The 23,943-nt window shown below is 34.1% G+C and overlaps 1 protein-coding gene across 2 annotated transcripts in view; it reads left to right on the top strand.

Moving 5' to 3' along the window:
• The window catches only part of LOC136035247 (peroxisome biogenesis factor 2-like), a 140,630-nt gene extending 120,302 nt beyond the window's left edge, over positions 1-20,328 (top strand). For both annotated transcript variants that reach the window (XM_065716907.1, XM_065716909.1), the window contains 3 exons: positions 6,382-6,774; positions 14,728-14,901; positions 20,172-20,328. In XM_065716907.1, coding sequence (XP_065572979.1) covers positions 6,382-6,774; positions 14,728-14,901; positions 20,172-20,231 — 627 coding nt within the window. In that variant the 3' untranslated portion in view covers positions 20,232-20,328. The remainder of the gene's footprint in view (positions 1-6,381; positions 6,775-14,727; positions 14,902-20,171) is intronic.
• Positions 20,329-23,943: the final 3,615 nt, after the last annotated feature.

The following is a 23,943-nucleotide window of genomic DNA, read 5'->3' as shown; positions in this document are numbered from 1 at the left end:
TCCCTGTGTCCCCGTCGTCATTTATGTATCCGCCTATGCCCCCCGGCGTCCCCGTTGTAGTGGTGTCCCTGTGTCCTGGTCGTCATTTATATTCCCTGTGTCCCGGTCGTCACTTGTGTCCCGGTATCCCAGTCTGTAATTTATCTTTGAGTGTCCCGGTCGTCATTTATATTCCCTGTGTCCCGGTGTCCCGGTCGTCATTTGTGTCCCGGTGTCCCGGTCTGTAATTTCTCTTTGAGTGTCCCGGTCGTCATTTGTGTCCCGGTTTCCTGGTCTTTAGTGTCATCTTATAATGACGTCATATACAAAGCCTTATATACGTATAATGACGTCATATGCAAACCCACAAACAAACAAACATGCATATATACAACTTTTTTAGTTTTTTCTTTTTATTGATTTGTTTTCTTTTTTAGTTTTTTCTTTTTTACAGGCCATGAAGCCCTCTTGGGTCTTTGTGGCTGAATTTATGTGCGTATTTGTTGTACGACTTTTCTGTTGAAGAACATATTTTACCTTTAGACAGTAAGAGAGTATATATTCTAAAAAAAAAATCTCATTTCAGATTCACGTCCGTAAGACTTTATCAGGCACAGATAGACTAAGAGAAAAATTAAATAAAATAATATAAATAGTTTCATGCATAAAAACAAAAATATATGTCAACAAACTATAAATATGTAAGGTATGTGTAATGTATAATATATGATATACATTAAATTATAGAATATACATAAAATGGGCTACATAAAATATTAATGTAAAATACAAAATTTATAAATGTAAATAAATAGAATAAGTCAAATGTGTGAACAATAAAAAATAATGAAAAAGAACAGAAATGGGACTAAATAGTTAACACATACAAGAAAAAATCAGAAATTGATTTAAAATAGAAGTTCTGGAAAAGGGTGGAAAATGAATAAAAAAAACAAAAAAAAAAAAAACAGAAGAAACTTATCGGGAAATCTATAGTTGTCATAAGAAAACTACAGTTGTCGTATGGTACTAGCTTTAACAATTCCAATGTTGTGAAAATGACTGCAAAAAGCCTTTTTCTTTGCATTGAAAATTTCTCGTGCTGACAACGAACTAAAGACATTGACCGGAAATGTCTGACATGACCTTTTTATGTTATTGCCTTTTCACATTTCTTTGTCTTAAAAGATGTTTCTTAGATGTTTCTTATTAATAAGAGTAGTTCGGCCAAATATTTCTAGGTAAGCGAGGAAAAGATTTCAAATAAAAAAATACTGCAGATGTTGGACAAATATGACGATGAACCGTAGGATGTAGTCTTTTTTCGCTAACTTTGAATTAAAATTAACTTGATGGGAGTGGTTAAAAGCATTGAGAGCTGTGGCTAATCAGAGTGAAACACAGACAGGTAGTTTCTGTGAAAGACAAAGCTGGCATAATTTCTTCAGAATTGTATAAAAATGATTCACTTCACTTCAAAATAACTTTAGAATTAATAGAACTAACACATCTGGGTGGCAACGGGAGCTAGCAACCTAGTAAAAGACGATCCAGTACTAAATATGATAACTCATAACTGCTAAAAATAGAGTCAGATAAAAACAAAAAGTACACAATCGGAACCGCCTTTGCCCAAACCCCTTATATAGAAAACTTACTGTCCCTTGGCTTTGACTGCAAGGCAAAATATATTGGCTTGAAAATCAGAAAAGTGGCTTAAACCCCGATATTCTGCATATATAGCATCTTTTTCTATTTCTTTCTTTTCAGAATCAAAATCAATTTGGTGAAACTGGTAGATAGGCATAACATGAGAGTAATAGAATAGTAGAATACAATAACAAAAACACAATAACAGGTAACAAAATGACAAAAAACAACTAGATCTACGTTGCATGGGCAAAGTGAGGTGTTGCGGCAACCTTTGTTCGGCTTCGCCGAGTAAAGTGTCGCAAGAGAAGCACATTGGTTTTGTTTCCTCACTTCGATCAAACACCGAAGTTGTTCGATCTGTAAGGATCTTAAAATAAATACTAGGTACACCAACTCGCAAAAGTTGAAAAACCCCTCATTGTAACTAGCAAAAGTTGCAAACCCCTTATCGCGTAAGATAGCACTAGTGTAGCCTAACAGCTGATTATTACTTACAAGTCCCCTATATGTCCTACCACTGGAACTAAATTGGTCTTGCCATCAAATACACCAGAAACAAATAATAAGTACACCAACTAGCAAAATTTGTGAACTCGTCATTGCCGAAGATGATTATGAGCTAACAGCCGACTGTTGCTTAAGACCCCCTTATATGTCTCACAATTGGTATCGGCCTATTTTTGGTTTCAGTATGTACCTTACCACTGAAGTTGTCAACCCCTTTAAACTTTCAACCTGGTATATCTCATGAAGGAGTTTTTCTACCAAAAAATGGATGACTTATACTTTGACCAGCTCAACAAGAGCTATCGAGTACCGTCAAAAAATCTATCTGTCTTAGTTCAAAAGTTGACTTTTTGCTGTAGGCCAAGTTTCTAACGTCATCACTTAGAAAGGGGAAAAGGATAAACTCTAATTTCCTTAGCAATGAGAGAACTTTTAAAGTTTGGGAGGTACATCTGATACCATTTTTGTATCAGCCTATTTTTGGTTTCAATGTGTACCTTGCTTCTGAAGTTATCAATCCCTTTGAACTTTCAAACTGATATATCTCATAAAGGAATTTTTCTACCTAAAAATGTATGATATATACTTTGATCAGCTCATCAAGAGATATCGATGTCTGTAAAAAAAAAAAAATCTATCTGTCTTAGTTCAAAAGTTGACTTTTTTCTGTACGCCAAGTTTCTACCGTCATCACTTAGAAAGGAGCAAAGGATAAACTCTAATTTCCTTAGCAATGAGAGAACTTTTAAAGTTTGAGAGGCACATCTGATACCATTTTTATACCGCAATCCCAAGTGCAAAAGCCCGAATGATAAACTCAGCTGAAATCACGAACAGAAATGGGTAGAAACAATAGATTTTTGGCCCCAGACAAGAGCTATACGAAGTTTTCCAAAATGCAAAGTCAGATTCATCAATCTGGCCTAAGATCCACACTTTTCGTAAAAACCGCAGAGGCTAGACCCTTGCCACTTTCTAGAAATAAGCTGAAATCGGGGTGATTTCCATAGGTACAGTGATGACAGTGGTCAAATATGGCACTGAAGCATGGGCGCTCCGACAAGTGGAAGAAAATTTACTAGATGTTTTCCGGAGAACTTGCCTACGGATTGTTCTGGGTACCCGGCTGACTGAACATATTTTAAACAGTAGGCTGTAGAAAATTGTGGTTGAATCCTGCTCTCTAGGTTATAACGAAAGAAATGTTGAGATGGCTAGGACACGTTCTGCGGATGAAGGATGAAAGATTGTCGAAGATTGTCCTTTTCGGCCAACCGTCTCGGGCTAAACGGAAAGCAGGCCGTCCTCATCTGGGGTGGAATGATGTCATAAAGAAAGATTTAAACGAAATCGGAACTTCCTGAGAGGCTGTAAAGAGGGAGGCTTTGAATAGATTCGGATGGAGGATGAGTATGCTTAGCTGTCTTGGCCGCAGGCGGCTCGGTGCTGCGGTGAGTTGTTAGCAGTAGTAGTAGCAGTTTTTTTAAAATGTATCTGAGAACTGGTATCAATATTGCCAATAGTTGATGGTAGGACTTTTCTTGGGATAAACAAATTTGTACCTCATATTAATATTTGTTTTTAATTTGTATTTACTGTTTACAATTTTGTTTACATTTTGAGGTTATTTTTTTGCCACCTAAATTTATATTTATTTGTTTGAGAAATGGGAGTCGTTTTTTGTCAACCGGAATCGTTTTTAGTATTTTTGTGCATTATGAAAACGTTTTGCAAATCATTTGTATAATCAAAGAGCTCTATGAATCTTTGGTAAACATTGAATTTTTTTGGACAATGTTTTGGTATACCAATCACCATACCCAATCCATTTAAGAGCTTTAAGTTCGTATGAAGCTTAAAACTAATTATATAATGCCTCCCAGTCGAACCTTCACTACCTCTTCCACATCCCCTTGTCAAGACGTTTTTGAAAGAAAGGATGGATGGAATGCTGACTGTTGAGTCCTTCAATTGGTTCCAGTGGTTTGTGACTTCTTGAGATAATACATTAACGGTTTCTCATTCCGAAGCCTATCTTAGACAGCTTCTTAGATTGTCTTGTTTTGGAAGAAAGGGGAAAAAGAGGACACCTCTAGCTACTCATACAAACAGTTATTGTACTTGTTGTTCATGCCAGGGGACTGTAGATTTCCTGTGGTTTTTAGCAATAAAGATTTTAATGATGTACTTTTTGTTCCGATCCAACGACAATTTCTTAGTCTATTTCAGTCTACTTCTGGAGATTCTCATAAATTTGTTTTTAAATAACATTTTTCTATTAAGACTTACCGATATAATAGTTACCATTCCTGATGGAGTTGTGGCATTTTCGTTACTAGCCAATTTTGGTAAAACACTTTTTTTTTGTTTTGGTTACTATGGGCCGTGGTTCGTTATTTACTAGGTTGCAGCTGCTGCTTTAAGAATAACGGCTGGTGGTGCTATAACTGCCGCTTAAGATCGTAGAATTTTCTTCTTGAATGTGTTAGGTCAGCATCATATGGCTACGCATGCATCTGCAGACGAGAATAGGTGGTTTAAGTTAGCTCCTAGAATAAAACCAATTATGCAGCCAATCCTGGGGAATTCACGTGCTTAGTTGTTTTCTAGTATACATTTTGTGTATACATATTTGTAGTATACATGTATACATATTACTAGTATACGACGACCCTCATGTTTTGCCGATATGAAGCAGGGCACACGCCAAAAACTATTTAGAGCTTTTTACGATTCTATGAATATTCTTACCTCTCGACTTCTGATAATTCGTTAGCACAGTCCAAAACTGGAATTGACAAATATCAGCTTCAAAATAACAACCACACGGCACACTGATTGTTGAGCTTTTCCTCGATGACAGGATACCCAGCATCAGGAAAAGGCAAGGTGCAAAAAGTATGATAAGGCACAAACGAAAGATATTAGGTGGGCAAAGCCAGAGTGAAACAAGGACGGATTTTTTAAAATATTACGGCTAGAAACTTGTCGTTCTTTCTATTGGCTTAAAATATTACACAGGAGAAGCAATCACCTAAAATTGAAGCTTTTTTCTCTTTATTTGTATATGATATGACACAGAAGAACCAATTATCGTTTTAAAGTTATGCTACTTTACTCCCTGATGTTTCTCTTTCTGATAACCTGGCAGCATCCTTAATCGCTCATATTCTTTCTATACCGAATCCCAGCTTTGTAGCCGAAGCAGCAACTGAACAGACCAGACCCGAACAGGCCAGACAATGGAAAGAAGTGTATCCAGTCATACGCTGCTACTATAGAGTATCTATGGATGGATAAGGGAAAAAGGAAGATGAATAAACTGGCTTAGAATGTTGCGGATGAAAACCAATCAAATTCCGAATGATATTTGACCTCCCTTTCCGACGCTTACGGAATAACATGACTAATGCACGGAAGTACGTCATAATTGTAAATCAAATGAATTCAAGCATACTTTTTACCACAAAACCATTGGTATATAATCTCCCCATTTCTCTTACTATTCTTTAATTATTTTTTAGTTTATTTTTATTTTATCATAAGTTAGTAATTTATTACCTACTTTAAATTTATTAACTGCGCCCTCTACTTTACTTTCAGAAAATAAAATTTTAAAATTGATCATTGATTAGCCTATAACTGTTAAATTATTCATTTGGATTTTTTCGCCCTTAAACTTTCTGTGCCCAAGTCAAGTACCCCCTCTGTTTCCCTTGTAACAGCCACTGTACGTATCCCATCGTACGTATGCCTGTATCCCATCTAACCCGACAGCCATTATCTGGAGCTTCTTGGAAAATTTTCTTATACAATTTGTTTTAAATCTAACTCTAAATAATTTTTAAAGCCAATAGCTATGAAATAACATCCCACATACCCAAATAAAATGTGTAGGTTTCTTTGATTATATGCAAGATTATAATTATTCTAAAATATTATTAGCTTTCATTGAAACAATATCCTCCTGCATAAATTTTTATATCGAGGGAGGGGAAAGAGTACGACCCTGCAGTTTTAAAAAAATGTCATATTTAGCCGAATCTTACAACATTTTTTGTATATCCCGGGAGAAGGCAGGGCGTTCTTACCCGTTGGGCACCATTGATCTTATAATTCTTTTTTTTTATTTACGGATGAAAGTACTTAAGTTACAAATGGAAAGTTACGAATGAAAGTGTCTTTTCATTGAGTTTTATCCTTCTTTGTTGTTCTTCCTTTCTTACTGATCTTTATTTTTAGGGAACGTTATGGAACCGTTTCAGCTCAGTTGGACAAAGTCTGCTTGGAATCCATTATGGAACAAATACTAGAATAGGACCTATTATAGTTGGAGCAATATATACCCTTGGACCGTATGTAATAGAAAGGAGGAACATATTTTGGAAGCTGACCAATTCTTTTGTAAAAGAGCCTAGGGCCAGTAATATAGCATCCAAAATCCCTTGGCGGAAAATAGAAGCAATTATTAACTTTTCAAAACTGTTGAATTTGGTCGTCTTTCTTTATGAAGGTAAATACCCAAGTTTATTGGCGCGAATTTTGAAATGGAGACATTATCCTGATGACGAAGAGGCTGTAAGAGAAGTTAGCTACGAGTATATGGTCAGAGAAATGCTGTGGAATTCTTTTGCAGTTAGTATTAATGTTTCTATATTTGCCTAACCAAAAACCCAACTTTGCAAATCAACCGGTAAATGAGCTCTGCGGTATATACTTATTACAGCTTACAAGGGGCCTTACAGAGGCGATATATAAACAATTGGAAAGACAGGATAAATTACGTTCGATCACAATCTCATCTCCAAAACTTTCGGCAGGTCTCCAAGTGTTTCTGAACTTAAACCAAGACAAGAAGTAAATGTATGAAAGAAATGGGTATTATGTGAATTTTTTGATTAAATGAAACCTGGCGGTAAAAATGACCTGATAGTTACAGAAATCTACTGCCCCCATCCCCAAACGTTTTGGCTAGGGTTTTCTTCTATTACGGCATCTTCGACAAGCAAGTATTCTTATGGTCTCTATATAGAATACATTGTAATATAGCAGTAAGTGACTTTATAATTATAAGATGTAATTATAATCATGATAACTATTACTTTAAAGTAATGTTATGTTTTATTTATAAAAGCGTCGTAAAGGCTCTACAGTTACATCACCTTTTAATAATATCAAAACAAAAATAAACATTACAGATACATTCACAATGAGTCTTAACGCAAATTTGTGCGTCTCGAACGACTGTAAAAAATTTCAACTCTTGATACTTTTTTCAACTTTCCCATGGAAATTTCTTTGAGTCCTCTTCTTACTAAGCTTTAAATCGAGAACTGTAAATAAACAGGGAAGTCCCACATAATGCAGCACAACTTAACCTACTTCGCATGCCAATACTATCTACTATAAATATTTTATAAGAACTATCTATAAATTTCTATCCATAATATTAGAAGTCGAAGGTGCTAGTCGCAATGAAATGATGACAAGAGTACCCAATGTTAGAAATTGCATCCCTATGAATGTTGGCTACCCCTCGAATGGGATGATTATGTTGGGAAGATAAGTAATATCATTGAGAACAAGAGGAAAGAATCACATTGAGAATCACTCCGGAAAATTACTAAAGAAAACGTTAGTAAAAAGTTAATGGAAATCGTGATCTAATTTATGTTTCAGGAAACTCCCAGCCAGCAAGAGACTCCTCCGACATTTTGGTTAGAATATGACATACCTTCTTACACGGACACGAATCTGTCTTTTCCTCTTAGATAAAGTAAATTTTACAGTTATATTAGGGACAATCTTGAACAAGCGTGCCTTATGACTAATAAATTAAAGACAATGATTTGAATCAGCATGTGAAAACAGTGAGATAACTGTTTTATTATTATGTTTTTGAAAATAAATGTGTTCGGGAATATGAAATAGCTGGTGATATAATTGAACATTTTTGGACATTATGGAGCACAGGCAAACACCCAGGCACGCAGACGGAGAGACAATCAGACACACAGGTACACAGACACATGGGCATACACACATGCACAGAAACACAATAGCAGAAAATCCTAGTCGGGTCACAGGTCGTAATGCAGTACTCCGCAAGATTTTATATAGTAAGACATATTATGGTTCACTTTTTAGTGATAACAGTCGATTTCTTCATGTTCCTCATTCAATAATAAAAATGAATATTTAAATATAACTCCACAAGAGGATGAGTTCAAGCCAATAAATTCAGTGTTATATACTCCAATCATCTTGGAAGCTATCGATGTAGTACCTAGAATAAACATAGAATATAGCGTAACTGAATTCTTCAATGTAAGATAAGGCAACTACGTGAGAATATAGAATATAGGATGTAAAATATAGCGGTTGCTTCTGATAACAGGTTTATCACGACTAAGTATTGCCTTGATATCCACTGTGTGAAAAACCTAACCTCGTCTTCAGGACAGTGATAAGCTCCATTAAATTTGGGACATTTAAACTCATCTAAATAGAAAGCAGCTAAAACACTCAAAATTTATGAGTTAGCTCAGTTTGCTGTACTCAAAAGTACTTTTATTAAATTTTTGATACTCAGCAACTAAAATACTTGGAGCTGACCCACTAGCTGAGTTTGTTGTAGTTACAAGTGCTTTTATTAGATTTTCTTATGTGCAGTCAGCACCTAAAAGACATGAAAATTACCCACTAGCTGAGTTTGTTGTATTCAAAATTGGTTTATTTAATTTTAGATATGCGGTTGGTAACTAAAATACTTGGAATTTATCAACTAGCTGAGTTTATTATTCTTGAAAAGTACTTTTACTCGTTCTTTTACTCATTTTTTACTCATTCAGAAACTATTGTGTCTCTCTGCCTGTGTATGTTTGTGGTCGTGTGCCTCTGTGCCTGTACAACTGTGTGCCTCAGTGGCTGTGTGCCTCCGTGTTTGTTTGTTTGTCTGTGTGGAGTTTTGTCTGTGTATCCACTCTACAATGTCCAAAAATGTTCAATCATCACCAACTCTTTTTTTATTTCGAGACACTTTTGTTTTCAGAAATATAATAATAACATAGTTATCTCAGTATTTTCACGCCCTGATTCAATTCATTGTCTTTAATATATTTAACGCTTGTATTTAAAGTATCTTGTAGTCTAAGTATATCTGTAGTCCTGAAGTATATTTGTTCAAGATTGTCCCTAGTATAATTGTGATATTCACTGCATCGAAAAAGAAAAGGTAAACTCGTGTTCATGTAAGAAGGTATATCGTATTCTATTCAAAGTGTCAAAGAGTCTTCCTGGCTGGGATTTTATTGAAATACTTCCCATAGCTAGGCTCCAGAATAGTTCTGTTGCGTAAATCTTATTCGGAATCCCAATAAGTTCCGCATAATTTATTACTAAAATATCGTTCAAATATCTTTTATTATTTTAAAAAATTAATATTTTAAATCACTTGGCTTATTTTTATTAATCATACACTCATATTCTAATTGGTTTAAAAATACGTCCGCTATAAATAGATTGGCATTAACCCCCATGTATCTATATATATATATATATATGTATATATATATAGATATTTCTATATATCTGGCACTCTTTTCTATTATAAGCGTTTATTTTTAAGGAAACCAAATTAGATAACAGGAAAGATTTCTTAATAATAATTTTTAATTTTCCAAATACTAAATTAAGAGGTAAATTTGTACTTAATGTAGGGAAATCAAATGAGTCCACTCTTTTTTAGCTGAAACTACCGCCAGAGATTCAATTACTTGTAATGAATTATAAACTCTCCAATATGGATTAAAATTAGAACTTTTTAATTTCATTACAATAAGTTTTAAATTTATTTCTAATTTCCCCTAAAATAAAAGGCAGGTTAGTCGCCCCAATTCTTGTTGGGCACCTAGCTGCCCCAGCAATCAAGCGTAATTTAGGGGGAATCTGCCAATATAAGAAAGGGAAATTTTTATCATTAACACTAATTTTAATATTAAATGTTTTAAAAATTATATTTTCCATTTCTTCAATTAAACTATTATCCTCTGAATGAATCTTTTCATACATGTTCGTTTTTAGTAGCTCCTTTGATAAAATATCGCAATAGAGTCTCTGACAAATTATGGGAAAATTATAATTAGCATTATCAGCTGATACAGTTACAAATTCATTCTGTGTATTAGAGTTAGCTCGTTTTTATATTAGCGTTATGAAAACTTAAATCTTTATTAAGGTTATTTGCATTAATGTATATCTTATTACTTGCTCTATTTATAATCAAACTCTTCCAATTCCGAGAACTATCTTTATTAAATTTCTCTTTTTTTTACACCACTTCACAATAATTAAATCTAAATCATTATTTAACCCATTAAGAATATTTGATGGCTTTAAATGATTGGAAAGACGGAATTTAGCTTCCATTGTCATTACAATCTGTAGCACAAGTTCCATTTTATTTATTTGTTTTTCATTAATACGATACATAAAGTAAATATGGCGGAGTAAGAATAAATAAAAAACACAAAGAGAAAAACAAATAAACACACAAAATCAACGAAGGAAACGGATAAGACTTTTGTGAGAGGATAGGCGTGCAGAAGCTGTACTGGCAAGTTTTCTGTGTAGAATCTCCAAATTTAAAGTTATACCAGGAAATGAAAAGTTGCTAACAAGAATCCGGTTTTTTGTCAAAAGTGGAAGATAGTTTATCCGGATTCTTTTTCAAATTACCATTATTAAGAACGGGAAAAGATCTGAAGCATAAAGGACAGAATGATCACAGAAAGTAGAATAAAGTTTGGCCAGACACGTCTATTATACTTCCCTCTGTTTGCACCGATCTTTGCACAGCCAATCTGGATCTTCCTACTTATATCCCTAACTGTACGCTGACGTAAGCTCGAAAGATTGTTAGTAATGGAGATACCAAGCCAACGAATACAATCAACAAGAGGGATAATGAAGTTATTACATTGAAGGGTAGTAGCAGTAGTACAATTATAGGGAAGAAACTCACATTTATCTATATTAAGTGAAAGTCAAATATCAGAGAAAGCATCAGAAACTATAGAGACCATTTGGGAAAGACCCTTTTCAGAACGGCTAGTCAGAAGCAAGTCGTCAGCATGCGCAAGATAAGAAACATCCGCAAGACCAGAAGGGTATGTACATGAAATCTTAGCCAACACACTAGAAATCATATCTTAAAAAGTGTTCAGGACAGAACACCGCCCTACCAAACTCCTCTTCGTACCCTTACAATAGTGTTGGGTGCAGATCTTAATTGAAACCTATGAAACAATATAACAGAAAAATTGACCCCAGAATTACACAGAGAAAAAAGGAGCTGAATATGGACCACACAGTGAAGCGCTTTCGAAAGATCCAAAGCACAAATATAAAGACCATTGCCCTTAGAAGAATTATCAGCCAGTAGAGAAGACAGAATCTTATGCGCATGCTGACAACCTACTCCATCTCGAAAACCAAATTGGTTCTCACCCTCATTAATATTTTTAGTCAGAAAAGGTAGAAGGATATACTCAAGAACCTTGCTAACATTACAAGAAACAATAATAGGTCGATAGAAGGAACAATCAGTCTGTGACTTTCCCTTTTTTAAAATTGACGAAACAGAGCCGCACAGAAAACTCTTAGGCACGCTTGAAGCACATAGGCACATTTGAAAAAGAAGCTGGGGTTGAAATATATTCATTGAATCAGATTATCTATTGAATCAGATTTTAAACTTTTCACAGCATCAGTTACGGAAGAAAAAGAAATGGGCACTATATGGCGTTGCGAAAGCGTTGTACTAAAGAGGGGGGTAAGAAGGCGAGTATATACAGAACGCACTGAATAGTTAATCACCAAAAAAATGTAAGCATAATGTTTATACCAAGTTGAAGGTGGAAGGCCGTTACTTGGCAAAGTAAAATCATTTAACTTGTCGGAATTGATTCTTCATTATTATTGCCAAATCTCCTGTTATAATATGTTCATAAGTTGGATAAACAAATCAAAAAAATTTCCTGCAATTTTAAACGGGCTTCCAGCTACTATCCTTGATAAATATTTTAAATATTAAATTATAGTTAATAATCATTTGCCCAATTTTTTTTTAGAACATATGCGTTATGATCGAATTATTCTTATAATTCAAATTACTAGGAAGGGCGAGTTTCATTTCCCGCTGGTTTAAAATCCCAGGTAGATTAATATCTCACATTTTTTTACTACTAAAATTTAATAGATAAATATAGTCTCTTCTTCGTATTAACAATCTTATCAGACTTCTTATAATTTTCAACAACTTTTGTTTTAGCCAAAATACAAATTGCATCGTAAATTAATTTTGTTTTTGAATTGCAAGTTGTATTATTTTTCACGATCCAAAATATTTTTATCAATCCAATCCTTGATAACTTAACTTTTAAACTTTTTATTATACTAGTCACATGATTTGACTCAAATAGCCAAAACTTGTTGGGACAAATCTACCAAATATTTATTTAAATCTATATGATTTTTCTATTATTTTTCCTATTCCCTCTTGATCGATTTTTACGTTTAATGGGATGATTAAAAGAGGGATGATTCATTAAGACATTAATACAATTAATAACAGCATTAGACGTGTCTCCATATTTAGCTCTTCGATCATTCAGCCTAAAAGGATAACCTGTACCAAGAGCATGGATCCAATAATCTTCATTTTTACGCAATTTCTTATTTTTCTCTTCTTTAAATAGGTTATTAAAGTCCAAATTTCCTAAAACTGTAATAAAATAGCTAAAGAGCAATTTACAGGGCCGAACTAGATAATTATAAGTTTTTTTTCCGTTAATTCCGGGTATGTCCAGGAAATCTCATACACAAATTGTTATTACATTCCCCCACATATGTAACGCTATGTCCGATCTCTCTGCAAGAATAACTCCCTGTATGGTGGCATAATCTTCTTCTTATAAGTTATCTGTCTAGTTTAGTCATATTTTTTCTTGCTATTTATGTGTCTTTTGTGTTCTCTCTTTGCTTTTTCTTTCCTCTATAGTGTTATCTTTGTGGGTTAAAAATAAATGATGATCATGATGAATGTGGAACATGAGCGGCGGTCTATACTGTGTTTGTAAATATTTCTAGTTATCAATGCAGCTTTACTTCGTCTGTTCTACTGATCTGTTAGTCTATTTTATTATACTGTTTTTCTTTTGTTATATTAGCTTCGTTGTGCTTGCTATTGTTGAGTTACATGTACTTTTGTTTTGCTTTGTTTGCTAATTTTTTTTTCTCTGTACTCTACTGTTTATACTTTTGTATGTTTGTGGGTAATAAATATTATTATTATCATTATTATTATTATTATTATTATTATTATTATTATTATTATTATTATTATTATTATTATTATTATTATTATTATTATTATTATTATTATTATTATTATTATTATTATTATTATCATATTGTAAATTTAATTGTATACTAAATGCTAAGATAAGACATTTATCCTCATACATCAAATTGGTTTGAAATTTAGTGCGCTAACTTCTTAGGAAATGTTTACTGTGGCTATTCAGCTAGTTGATATTTCTTGATTGTTTTGTTGTTGGAAAAGCAAACAAAGGGAAAGAATATTAGGTAGTGATAACTGTTCTGAATGTTAGGAATCACCATATGTTGGAATTTTAGATGTTAGTTTCATATAGCAATGTTAAATAGCAAAAGTATATTGGATGACAATAATTATCCTAAATATGAGGAATCACCGGTGTTGAATGCAAAGATAGGGATTACTTTATAGGAAATTTTGTTGAAAGATAGTGTGTTTACTTTTAGGTAGTTTTCACTGCAGTTTTCCCACTAGTTGATATTTTTTCGTTATTTCGCTAGTGACAAGCAAACAAAAGCCAAAGAATACTAACCATCAATAATTATACTTGATATGAGGAATCACCGTGTAATGAATGATAAGATAGGAATCCATGTTTTTGATATTTCGTTAAAATATTTTTTTCAATATTAGGAAATTTTGACTGCATTTATGTCAATAGTTGATACTTCTTGGCTGTTTCATTGTTAGAAAAGTGGAAAATTCAAAGATTATTGGATAGCAATTACTAAACTTAACATGAGTTATTACCATATGCTAGAACATTAGATAGCAATTTTCAATAGAAAATTTAGATGACAATATTGGATATTAAATAAATATTTAATTGCAATAGTTGTGATGAATCGGAAGAATATTAGTTTGTTAAATGTCAAATTTTTCGTCGAAGTATAATATGGTTTACTCTTTAGGAACTTTTGACTGTAGTTATTCCATTATTTGATATTTCATGACTTTTTTACTTTTGTAAAAGTCAAGAAAGGCAGATGATAATAGATAGCAGTAGTTGTGCTGATTTTGACGAATCACCGTATGTTGGAATATTGGATAGCAATTTTAGATGATAATATTGAATAGAAAAATAAAGCTGTGAAAAATTGTGTCTAAATGTGAAAAATTTTCTTATGCTGAATGTTAAGATTGGAATCATTGTACATGAAATTTTGTTAAAATTTATTTTCATCTCTTAGGAACTCCTGACTGCGGTTATTCCACTAGTTGACATTTCTTGGTTATTTCGCTGTTGGAAAAGGAAGGAAAGGCAAAGAATATTAGATAGCAATAGTTGTGCTGAATGTGAGGAAGAAATTATCCTCCCAACAAAAGCTGAATGTGGTCACTTCTTCTGCCACTACTGTCTAAGTGTGAGTATGTTTAGAAATAGATTAAAAGTTATAAAATATCTGACTTAAACTTCATGCAGGAAGTACCAGGAAAATTACCGGATGGGAAGAGATTGGCTGCTATGAAAGAAAGAAAAACGACATAAAATAATAACGATTTTGAAAAAAGATACTTATTCATGCAAGTGAATTTTTGTATTTTTTTGTTGTTTGGTGGAATAATTCTTTGGGCTAAAAATATAAGAAACGTGAATAATGTTTTCTTCAAGAGGAGGGATTTTTTGAAATTATCAGACAACCCACTACTAAAATAAAAACTAACATTAATGTAAGAAATATGACATAAACTGGTCAAAAAATGATTTTCGAAAAATTAAACGCAATTATACGAAACATTGTCTCTGGGATGAAACCGAATTCGGGAGAGCTGTGTTCTTCAGTCAAACTTCATACCCTCTGAAATAGTCATACCCTCTGAATTCAGTCATACCCTCTGAAATAGCACCAGCCTACTAAATTTTCTGACTTAAATTTCCTGGTAAATTTTCTGACTTAAATTTCGCGTGAGGGGGCATCAGAAGATTTTCATCAAAAGAAGGGATCGTATGCTCTGAATGAAAGAAGAACGATAAAAACTATATGAAGGTTTTAGGTAAACAAATAACAAACAGACCAAAGGTACGACTTCTGTAAGATTTCGTATTTTATAAGACTTGAATTTTGTCCTAACTCTTTAAAAATGACTCTTGAATCACAAAAGACGTTTAATTAGAATAAATAGTTCTTTTAAAAGTTATGAAAAAAACTTTAGCGTAAAGAACCAGGTACGCAATATTGTCTGTTTGTTTTAAGTTTTAATGTTGCTCCTTACTTTTAGTTAAAAGAATTGCTTTTTTAAATTTAATTTCCGATAGTTTTTGAAATAATGCTGGAAATTTTTGCTCCCCCTACATGGAAAATTCCCTTCCACCGTGAACAATATCTTCACAGAAAGATCCTTCGACGTAACTTGTTTGTTGTTTTTGTAATGCCTAGAGTAAGTCGAGCAAGTAAGCAGGCAGCAATTATAATGCCTAGAGGACAAGTGAAGAACCTAGACAATCAACCGTGACAAGGCCAACAAGATCTGACCGAATCTGACTAATTCAACCAGCTAAGGTAAAGAGTATTGAAAAAAGTCAAAATTAATTATAGACGAAAATGAAAAACAATGAAATATACAGTCAGAATACTTGTTCCAGCAAAAATTACACCGAGTCATACACAAAACTGAACAACAAAGTAATATTCGGCTCTAAGGTAGTTTTTTTGGTCGCCGAAAAAATCGAATCGGTCGAAGGAGATTTTTAGCAGCTCGAAATGTTTTTTGATTCGGTGAGTAAGACTTTGGAGAATGGATCCACAGAATCAGGCTCGCGAAGGCGATTTCAAGCATTCGCCTTTACCCTTCTCTATATGTAATGCTTGAATGACCAGAGCCAGATTTAAAGCTTTAATACTTCTAGGCCGAAACATTTTTGCCGTTCCGTTTTCACGAGATTTTGGGGAAATCCACCAAAAATTGTGGGGTAGTCGAAGCACAGGGTAACAGTCAAAACAAAGTGAATATCAAAGAAATATGCGGTTAAAATACATGGTGTGTGTACATGTCCCATAATTCGCAAATCTTTCCCCAGTAATAGGTTAAATTGTATGTAGAGGCAGAACACCATCATGGGAGGATCTTTAATGGGAGGATAACTGCGACAGCGTATAAGATCCAGATTTATGGACAAAGGCATCTGCAAAGGACTGCCTTGACCCTTTCAGGGTACCTGCAATACTGGGGACCCTGTGGTCAACTCTGCCCCCACTTTAGGAATGGCACCTCTCGAGGAAATTATAGCCTAGTAAATGACACAGCACTCACACAGGATCCTGATTAATGGACAATTCTTCTGGGCTTGTTGTGTTTTGGTGGCATGTTTGGGCTGAAAAATCTCTTCCTAGCTAATGTATCTACTATGGGTACCTCTCTGTAGTAGCACCAGTTCTAAGCCGGATTTAGTGCTTCGGTGTAGACTTGAGAATATGTATTGATCCCCGTTGTACACTGCTATCCGGTACCATTGCTTTTCCTAAGGCCAAAATAGTTCCAATGATTAAAAAAGTATGAAAATTGGAATTTGGAATGTTGCGATGTTAAAAATAATTATTGTATCGAGATTTGGATTGACTAATTCAGACGATTCAAACTCGATTTATAAGATTTTCATAAATTCATATCTCAGGGTTAGGAAGCATGAAATTAGGTGATATAGAATTTATTTACTTAGACTGGAAGGATGGGGCACATAGACCGGGAGTAGGGCTCATGATGAATAGAGAAGCTGTAATTTGTGTTTAAATTGGGAAGGTGTTAATAATTGAATATGTATCGCTCATTTTATGACAAAAAAGTTCAGGGTATCAGTTATAATAGTATATGCCCCTGTAGACCCGACTGACGCAGATACTTGTGACTCAGACCAATTTTTATTTAGAGCTACAGGAGCAAATAGACAGGGTCCCAGGCAGAAATTTTGTGTTTTTATTAGAAGATTTTAACGCCCAGGGAGGTAGAAATAGGGATAGATGGTATCTTTGCGTTGGTGAATTTGATGTAGGAAAAGAAAACATTAGTGTCTACAGACTGCTGCAATTTTGTAGGTATAAAAATCTAGTTATATCCAATGGTTGTTTCGTCTTAAAATGGCCCATTATTTAACATGGAATTTACTTGATGGTAAGACAGCAAATTTTATTGATCATATTATTGTAAACCGAAGACTGACAGGATCAATATAAAATACCAGGGTATATAGGAGTGCTGTTACTCATGTTAAAAGTAAAGATCACCATCTGGTAGTGTTTAGGGTTAATTGAGAGCTGAAATTTCGTAAGGGTAACTATCTCCCGGGAAGTTGTGATATTGGTAGACTCCAGAATGAAAAATTGGGAGAAAGTTTCCAGAAACAGTTGAATACTAAACTGGAGAGTAGAATTTGACAATATGGATGATGGATGGAATAATTTTTGGAAAACAATTTTTGAAGTTGCTGATCGTTTCTTAGGGAAGAAAGCTAGGAGTGCAGCTAGGAATATTAGTGAAAAAGCTTTATAATTAATTGACTGGAGAAGGGGCTCGTACAAGAATTATCCGAGTGATAGATCGTATAAAAACAAAAGAAATGTAAAGAAAGTGGAGAAAGCATTCAAGTATTAACTAAGGAGGTGTGAAATGGAGGACATGGATAAAACTGCAGGGGGTCTGGAAGATACAGGTAGACGGCATAATAGTAAACTATTTTACTGGCATGTTAGTAAATTGAGAGAGAGGAGTCAAGCCGGACTTGTTCCATTTTAAGATAATGACTGGGGTACAAATAGTGATAAGGAAATAGTTAAATAAAGATGGGCAGAATACTAAGAGACTACAAAACCGAGATAGAGTTGCAAAAAAATATAGAAGAAAATTAAAAAGTTTGCAATAGCTTTGATGTGAAGGAAGATTTGTTTTGTGGGGAAGAAATAGTGACAAATCTAAGAACATTAAAAAATAGTAAGGCTCCTAGTGATGATATTGTGGTAAAGGATTTTATTAAATATGGTGGCTCTGAGGTTGTTTGAAGATTATGATTATGACTTTTGAAAAAGGGTAAGTGCCTAGCCATCTTGGAAAACCTTAATTAAACCACTGTATAAGAAAGGTGATACGACTGAGTGTGATAGTTATCGAGGCATTATTCTGGTATCTGTATTTAGCAAATTACTCAGTAATATGATACTTTTTAGAATGAGAGATCGTATAGACAAAGTTATAAGAGAAGAACAGTGCGCTTTTAGAAAAGACAGAGGATTTCTCAAACAATATTTTACTCTTAGGTTAATATTTGAGAAGTGCCTGAGGTATCAAAAACCTTTGGTCCTCAGTTTTATAGATTATGAGCAAGCGTTCGATTCTATTGATATGAGAGCTTTAGCGAAGATATTATCTTTGTATGGTATACCCGACAATGCATTAAAGTGATTAGTGCTATGTAAGTTTTAAGGAGGTTCCTGGTCCGACTACTGCGCCAGCTCAGGTGATTTTCCGAGACGCTGGTTCATTATATACATATGTAAATTCAAAAGACCTTTTCAATGACCTAGGTTTTTGCAAATTTAAATATAGATGATATAGTAGACTAAACAGTCTACAAGAGTAGATGTAATTGACAGATCTTGCGGTGTCAATAAAGTTACTAAAGCTACCCAAAAAATAAGAGGCCCTTTTTTCAGTTGACTTTGTTGACCTTATTGCAGTTTAACATAATCTAACTTTATTTAACTGTTTTAAGACCGTAAGAAAGTGTAGCCAATAGCAGAAGGCTTATGATATATTTTAGATGGGCGGCTAGAAACTAATAGATCGATGGGTAAGTTATGGAACCCACACATATGTAAAATAATTTTAATAGTGTTGACTAGTTTAATATATTGTTGGTTAGAAGAATTAAGATTAGACTTTCAAAATATTGTGGTTAATAGACTATAAAAATCCTTTAAACCCCTTTCATATAAGAAAAGGCACTAAATTAGTAAAAGGAAAAAAAGGAAGATGGCTTTCTCGGTTTCATGTCTGATTAATTCATGCTATTTACTGATGAAATTTCTTTGAAGTCAAACTTAGTACGGGGAAAAAAGAAGGTGAATAATGCAAAGTAGGCAAACTAAACAAAACATAAAGGAAATAACAGTATGAAGTAAAAGTGTATGAAGGGAAAAACGTTTTGCCATGAAATTTTGTCGAAAACTTTAATAATGCCGTGAAGCATAAGTTTACTTGAGAATGACAAAAGCAATGTCCTACTGACTTTAAAAATATTGCCATTTTTTTGAAAATATTGCAGAATAATGCAAATTTATGCTATCGAAAAAAGTATCGTTGATGGACACAATCTGTCCCTATACTTGTTCATCAACATTTTTAATGAACCATTCGTTAATCAGAAATGGTCCAAAGACCTCACCAAAAGAATAGCCTGAAGGTATGCTCCAGTTGATTGGTCGATTTGGACAGCGTTGCATGAATTGTTTTGTTTATACCAAAATGAGTAGCCTGAAGGGATGCTCTAGTTTGGAGGTTAATTCTAACAGTGCTGTGTGGATTGTTTTGTTCAATCTAATTTTTGATGTGATTATTTCAGTTTCTGGAAGTGACAAAAAAATCATACGAGTTGAAAACATGTCTTTTATTTGATATTATTAACTAACCTGCATTTATTTTTCAGGCAAATACAAAGAAAAATCTGGATTACATATGCCCAATATGTAGCAGAAAAACCACTTAAATGTGTACCCGCTCGAACCCCGGAGCAATCCAGTTCAGTTTTATTATTCAAGCTGTTATTTTGTAATTTATTTTTAGAAATAAATTTTACTGATTAATTGGTTAAACATTTTATATTAAAGAAATGCATGATAGACATCAGCATATATTTTTTTAAAGCTAGTTTCGACCCTTTTCAAGTCTAGCATTTTCATTCAAGTGAAAAAAGAATTATTTTTATCGACTAAGAAGTTACTATGCAGAAAAAAAAACATCAGAGCTATAAAGGAATGCATTTTTTTGGTACTTATCAGTTATTCATAAAACACCCAAGAAGTGAAGTTAGTTTAATCCTAATTAAATAAAACAAAACATAATAATAAGTTAATACTTTAGAAACAAAATTATGGAAACCTAACTTAACCCAGCTTAACTTGACCCAACCTAATCTGACTTAAACTGTTCCCCCCCTAATGTAAAAATATATTGCCCAAATTATACAAGTCTAATACATTCTGTGTAAGTCCAATGCATTGGGTCATCTGTCACTTGTTTTTGTAGCTATGAAACCGGTTTTCTGAAGTGCAGCCTGAGTGTAATTCACCCACAAATGTATTTTGGGTGATGCATTAACTTGCATATGTTTTAAGTACTAAAATTTACTGTTCAAATGTTTTAAAAGACAATTGGTAAATATATGCTATTACCAACTTCATTTCTGTATCTTCCTCTTACATAGTATAATTTCCGTTTGTTTGAAGTTTTAACAAGGATCTTTAAATTTATCTGAAAGAAATTCTTTCTCGAAATTCATTTTTTTCAAGTATTATTTAGGTATAAGGGTGAAAATTAGGCAGAAGGGTGAAGATTCTAACAAGCACCCAAATTATTCAGATAGGAAAGTAAACGTCTTAGCAATGGTTTTGAATATTTCGTCAACCAGTTTATTGGCAACAAGCAAGGAGTGGCTCGGTCCAATAGTAAACACAACCCTAAAAAACAGAATAACCGAAACCCTAAATTGATCACAAACAATAACTAAAGCAGTAACTGAACAGTAACCGAAACTCTTAAGTGATGTTAATGAAAATCTGACCATCAGATTTGGCACATTTGAAACCCCCCCCCCCCCAGTGGAGGGTTTAAGCTCCTATCTATCCAATTGTGGGATTATGTATTTTCTACCAGACGAAAAATCACATATGCGTGTTGTAGTTTTCAATGTCTTTTGGTGGCGCCACCGCACGATACAACGGTATCAACGGCATGAAAGAAAACTGTTGTATTTAGAGTCTTCAATTTACTTACTTTTAAAACAACTATTACTACCCCTAACAACTCACCGCAGTACTAAGCCACCTGAGGCCAACACAACTTTTTATATATTATGAAGCAAGTGGAAAAATTTTGATACTGTCTTTTTCCACGGTTGGATTGATAGAACCTTTTACGTCTAAGTTGAGCCCTGTAATACTAGTCAATTTGGGAGAACCGCAACTCTTACGTCGTTTTATAAATTCTGTTAATTTATTGAACACATTTGAGTTAGTTATACTTACTGTAGCACCAGAAGCGACAAGTGCTTTAAAAAATTATTTGCAACACTAAAATCATTGAATATCGGTAGCCTTCCATTATTATGGATGCTTAAAAAATGTAGCATTATTGGGCGGGACATATAAAAAATTTTGCCACCGAATTTTGGTGGCTTGATTTATTTCCCTGCGGATTGATTGGACAATTAGACCCCTATTAGGAATGTCTATTGGTTAGATTTTCCTCCAGTAAGCGTGGCTGCCAATTGCTTTGATTTCGGAGAATTGTATTCTTAGTTCTGACGGCTCGCGTTGCTTGTTCATTTCGTGTCATCGGGTTGAGATTTCTGCTATTATTTGCTATACCAGTATTAAATCTTGTAGTGTGTACTGTCCTTGCACTGTATTAATATACGCTGGGTTGGAAATTTTGGTTAAGGTTGTGATAGTTTCTTTGGGTAGATAGTGGAGGTGGGTATATAAAGAGGTTGGCTAGGGAAACTTTGGGAGTTATAGGGAAGGTTTCTATAGATTCTCATGTCATAGCCACTGTTATCAATCAGACATCCACTTTAACTTTGAATGTATTCCACTTTAACTATGCGATGGAACAGGGAAGGGTTTACATTAGCTCTACTATCGAGAATAAAATGATTAAGTTTAACGATAATCTGATAGATGGTCTTGGCTTTAAACGGAATATAATCAATGGTATAAGTAGTGAAACAATCAGTGGCATAGAACTTGTTATTTTTGCCGACTATCCACCCGGCCTCTCGTCGGACAAGTGTATATTTCTTTATGCATCATTTGTCGAGACGTCGAGAGTCGGTAATACCAATATCCCCCTACTGCATGTTCTCGAACGAAAAACCACTCACGAAAACATCATCACTACAACATCAAGCATCTTCTATACATTCCAGTAAACACTTCGTATTTGAAACTCTGTCAGTTAACAATAAGAAGTGAATTGGGCTATCTTTTAGCATTAACAAAAGGTTCTGTTGTGATCACATGCCATTTTCGACCCATTCAGTGAGATGGCTAATAGAAAAAAATACTTTTGTTTTTTCAGACATTGATTGCTATGTTGTTACTCTTGGACCACGACAATTGGGTCATGGATTGAACTATGTCATTGTCAAGAAATCCAACAATGAAAAACCAAGTGCTCCCGAAGGGTTGTCCTGTGAAAATTCAGTTCAAATCAATTTGTTTAGACAAATAAGTGTCTACATAAATAGAACGTTGGTGAGCACTAGCAATAATGTATCAAACTATGCAATTTATATAGAATTTATTTTGATAACTCTAAAGTCCTATAAGAAATGGAGGGGTTTAGCCATTATATATATATATATATATATATATATATATATATATATATATATATATATATATATATATATATATATATATATATATATATATATATATATATATATATTGTATATATATAACGGACACTGACACTGCCAGAATACTTGGAGAGATTGGAACTAAAGATCTACACTTGGTTGGGAAAATAAATATACGAAAACAACAGGTTTTGAGTTCTGTTGCTTAGGCAATTGAAGAATTAAGGGCTGGTAAAAACAATATCAAACCACTCGTTCCGAATACAATAACTAATCAACGACATATTCCTGTTAGTTCATGGACCTACACCGTTTTGTTATTTATCAATGGTCAAATTCCTTCAAAACTCACTTTGACTTCTGTAAAAAGTTTTAGTGCAATAGAATCATGGGCAAATTCTCCACACAAATTTGAAATGTTTGGTCTTTCATCTCTTGCATGTAAAGTAAATAAATCATACCCCCATCCTTGATACCATTAGAAAGCGACGATGGATGTATTGGGGGCACATGGTGCGAATGGGTGATGGAAGGCTGCCTCATGACATATGGTGTTGGATACCCCTCGGCCTCCGGAAGTCAGGGAGACCCAAAATGACAGTTGGCAGGATGTTAGAGAAGGAGGCGAAGCTGGCGAGGTCTTCGATGGAGGAGCTTTGGTCGAAGGCTCAGGACAGGTCGTCTTGGCGAACCACTGTTGCTGCCTTATGCGCCCTCAGGCGTGGAAGGACCTAAGTCTAAGTAAGTAATAACCGATGCAATGTATACAAAAACTTACTGAATCATTGTATTGGATTTGTTTGGTACTCAAGATACGAGTATTGTCTGACTCGGCACA

This window comes from Artemia franciscana, chromosome 14, assembly GCF_032884065.1.
Source record: "Artemia franciscana chromosome 14, ASM3288406v1, whole genome shotgun sequence".
In the NCBI taxonomy this organism is placed as follows: domain Eukaryota; kingdom Metazoa; phylum Arthropoda; class Branchiopoda; order Anostraca; family Artemiidae; genus Artemia; species Artemia franciscana.
This window is presented reverse-complemented; position numbering and strand designations above follow the sequence as displayed.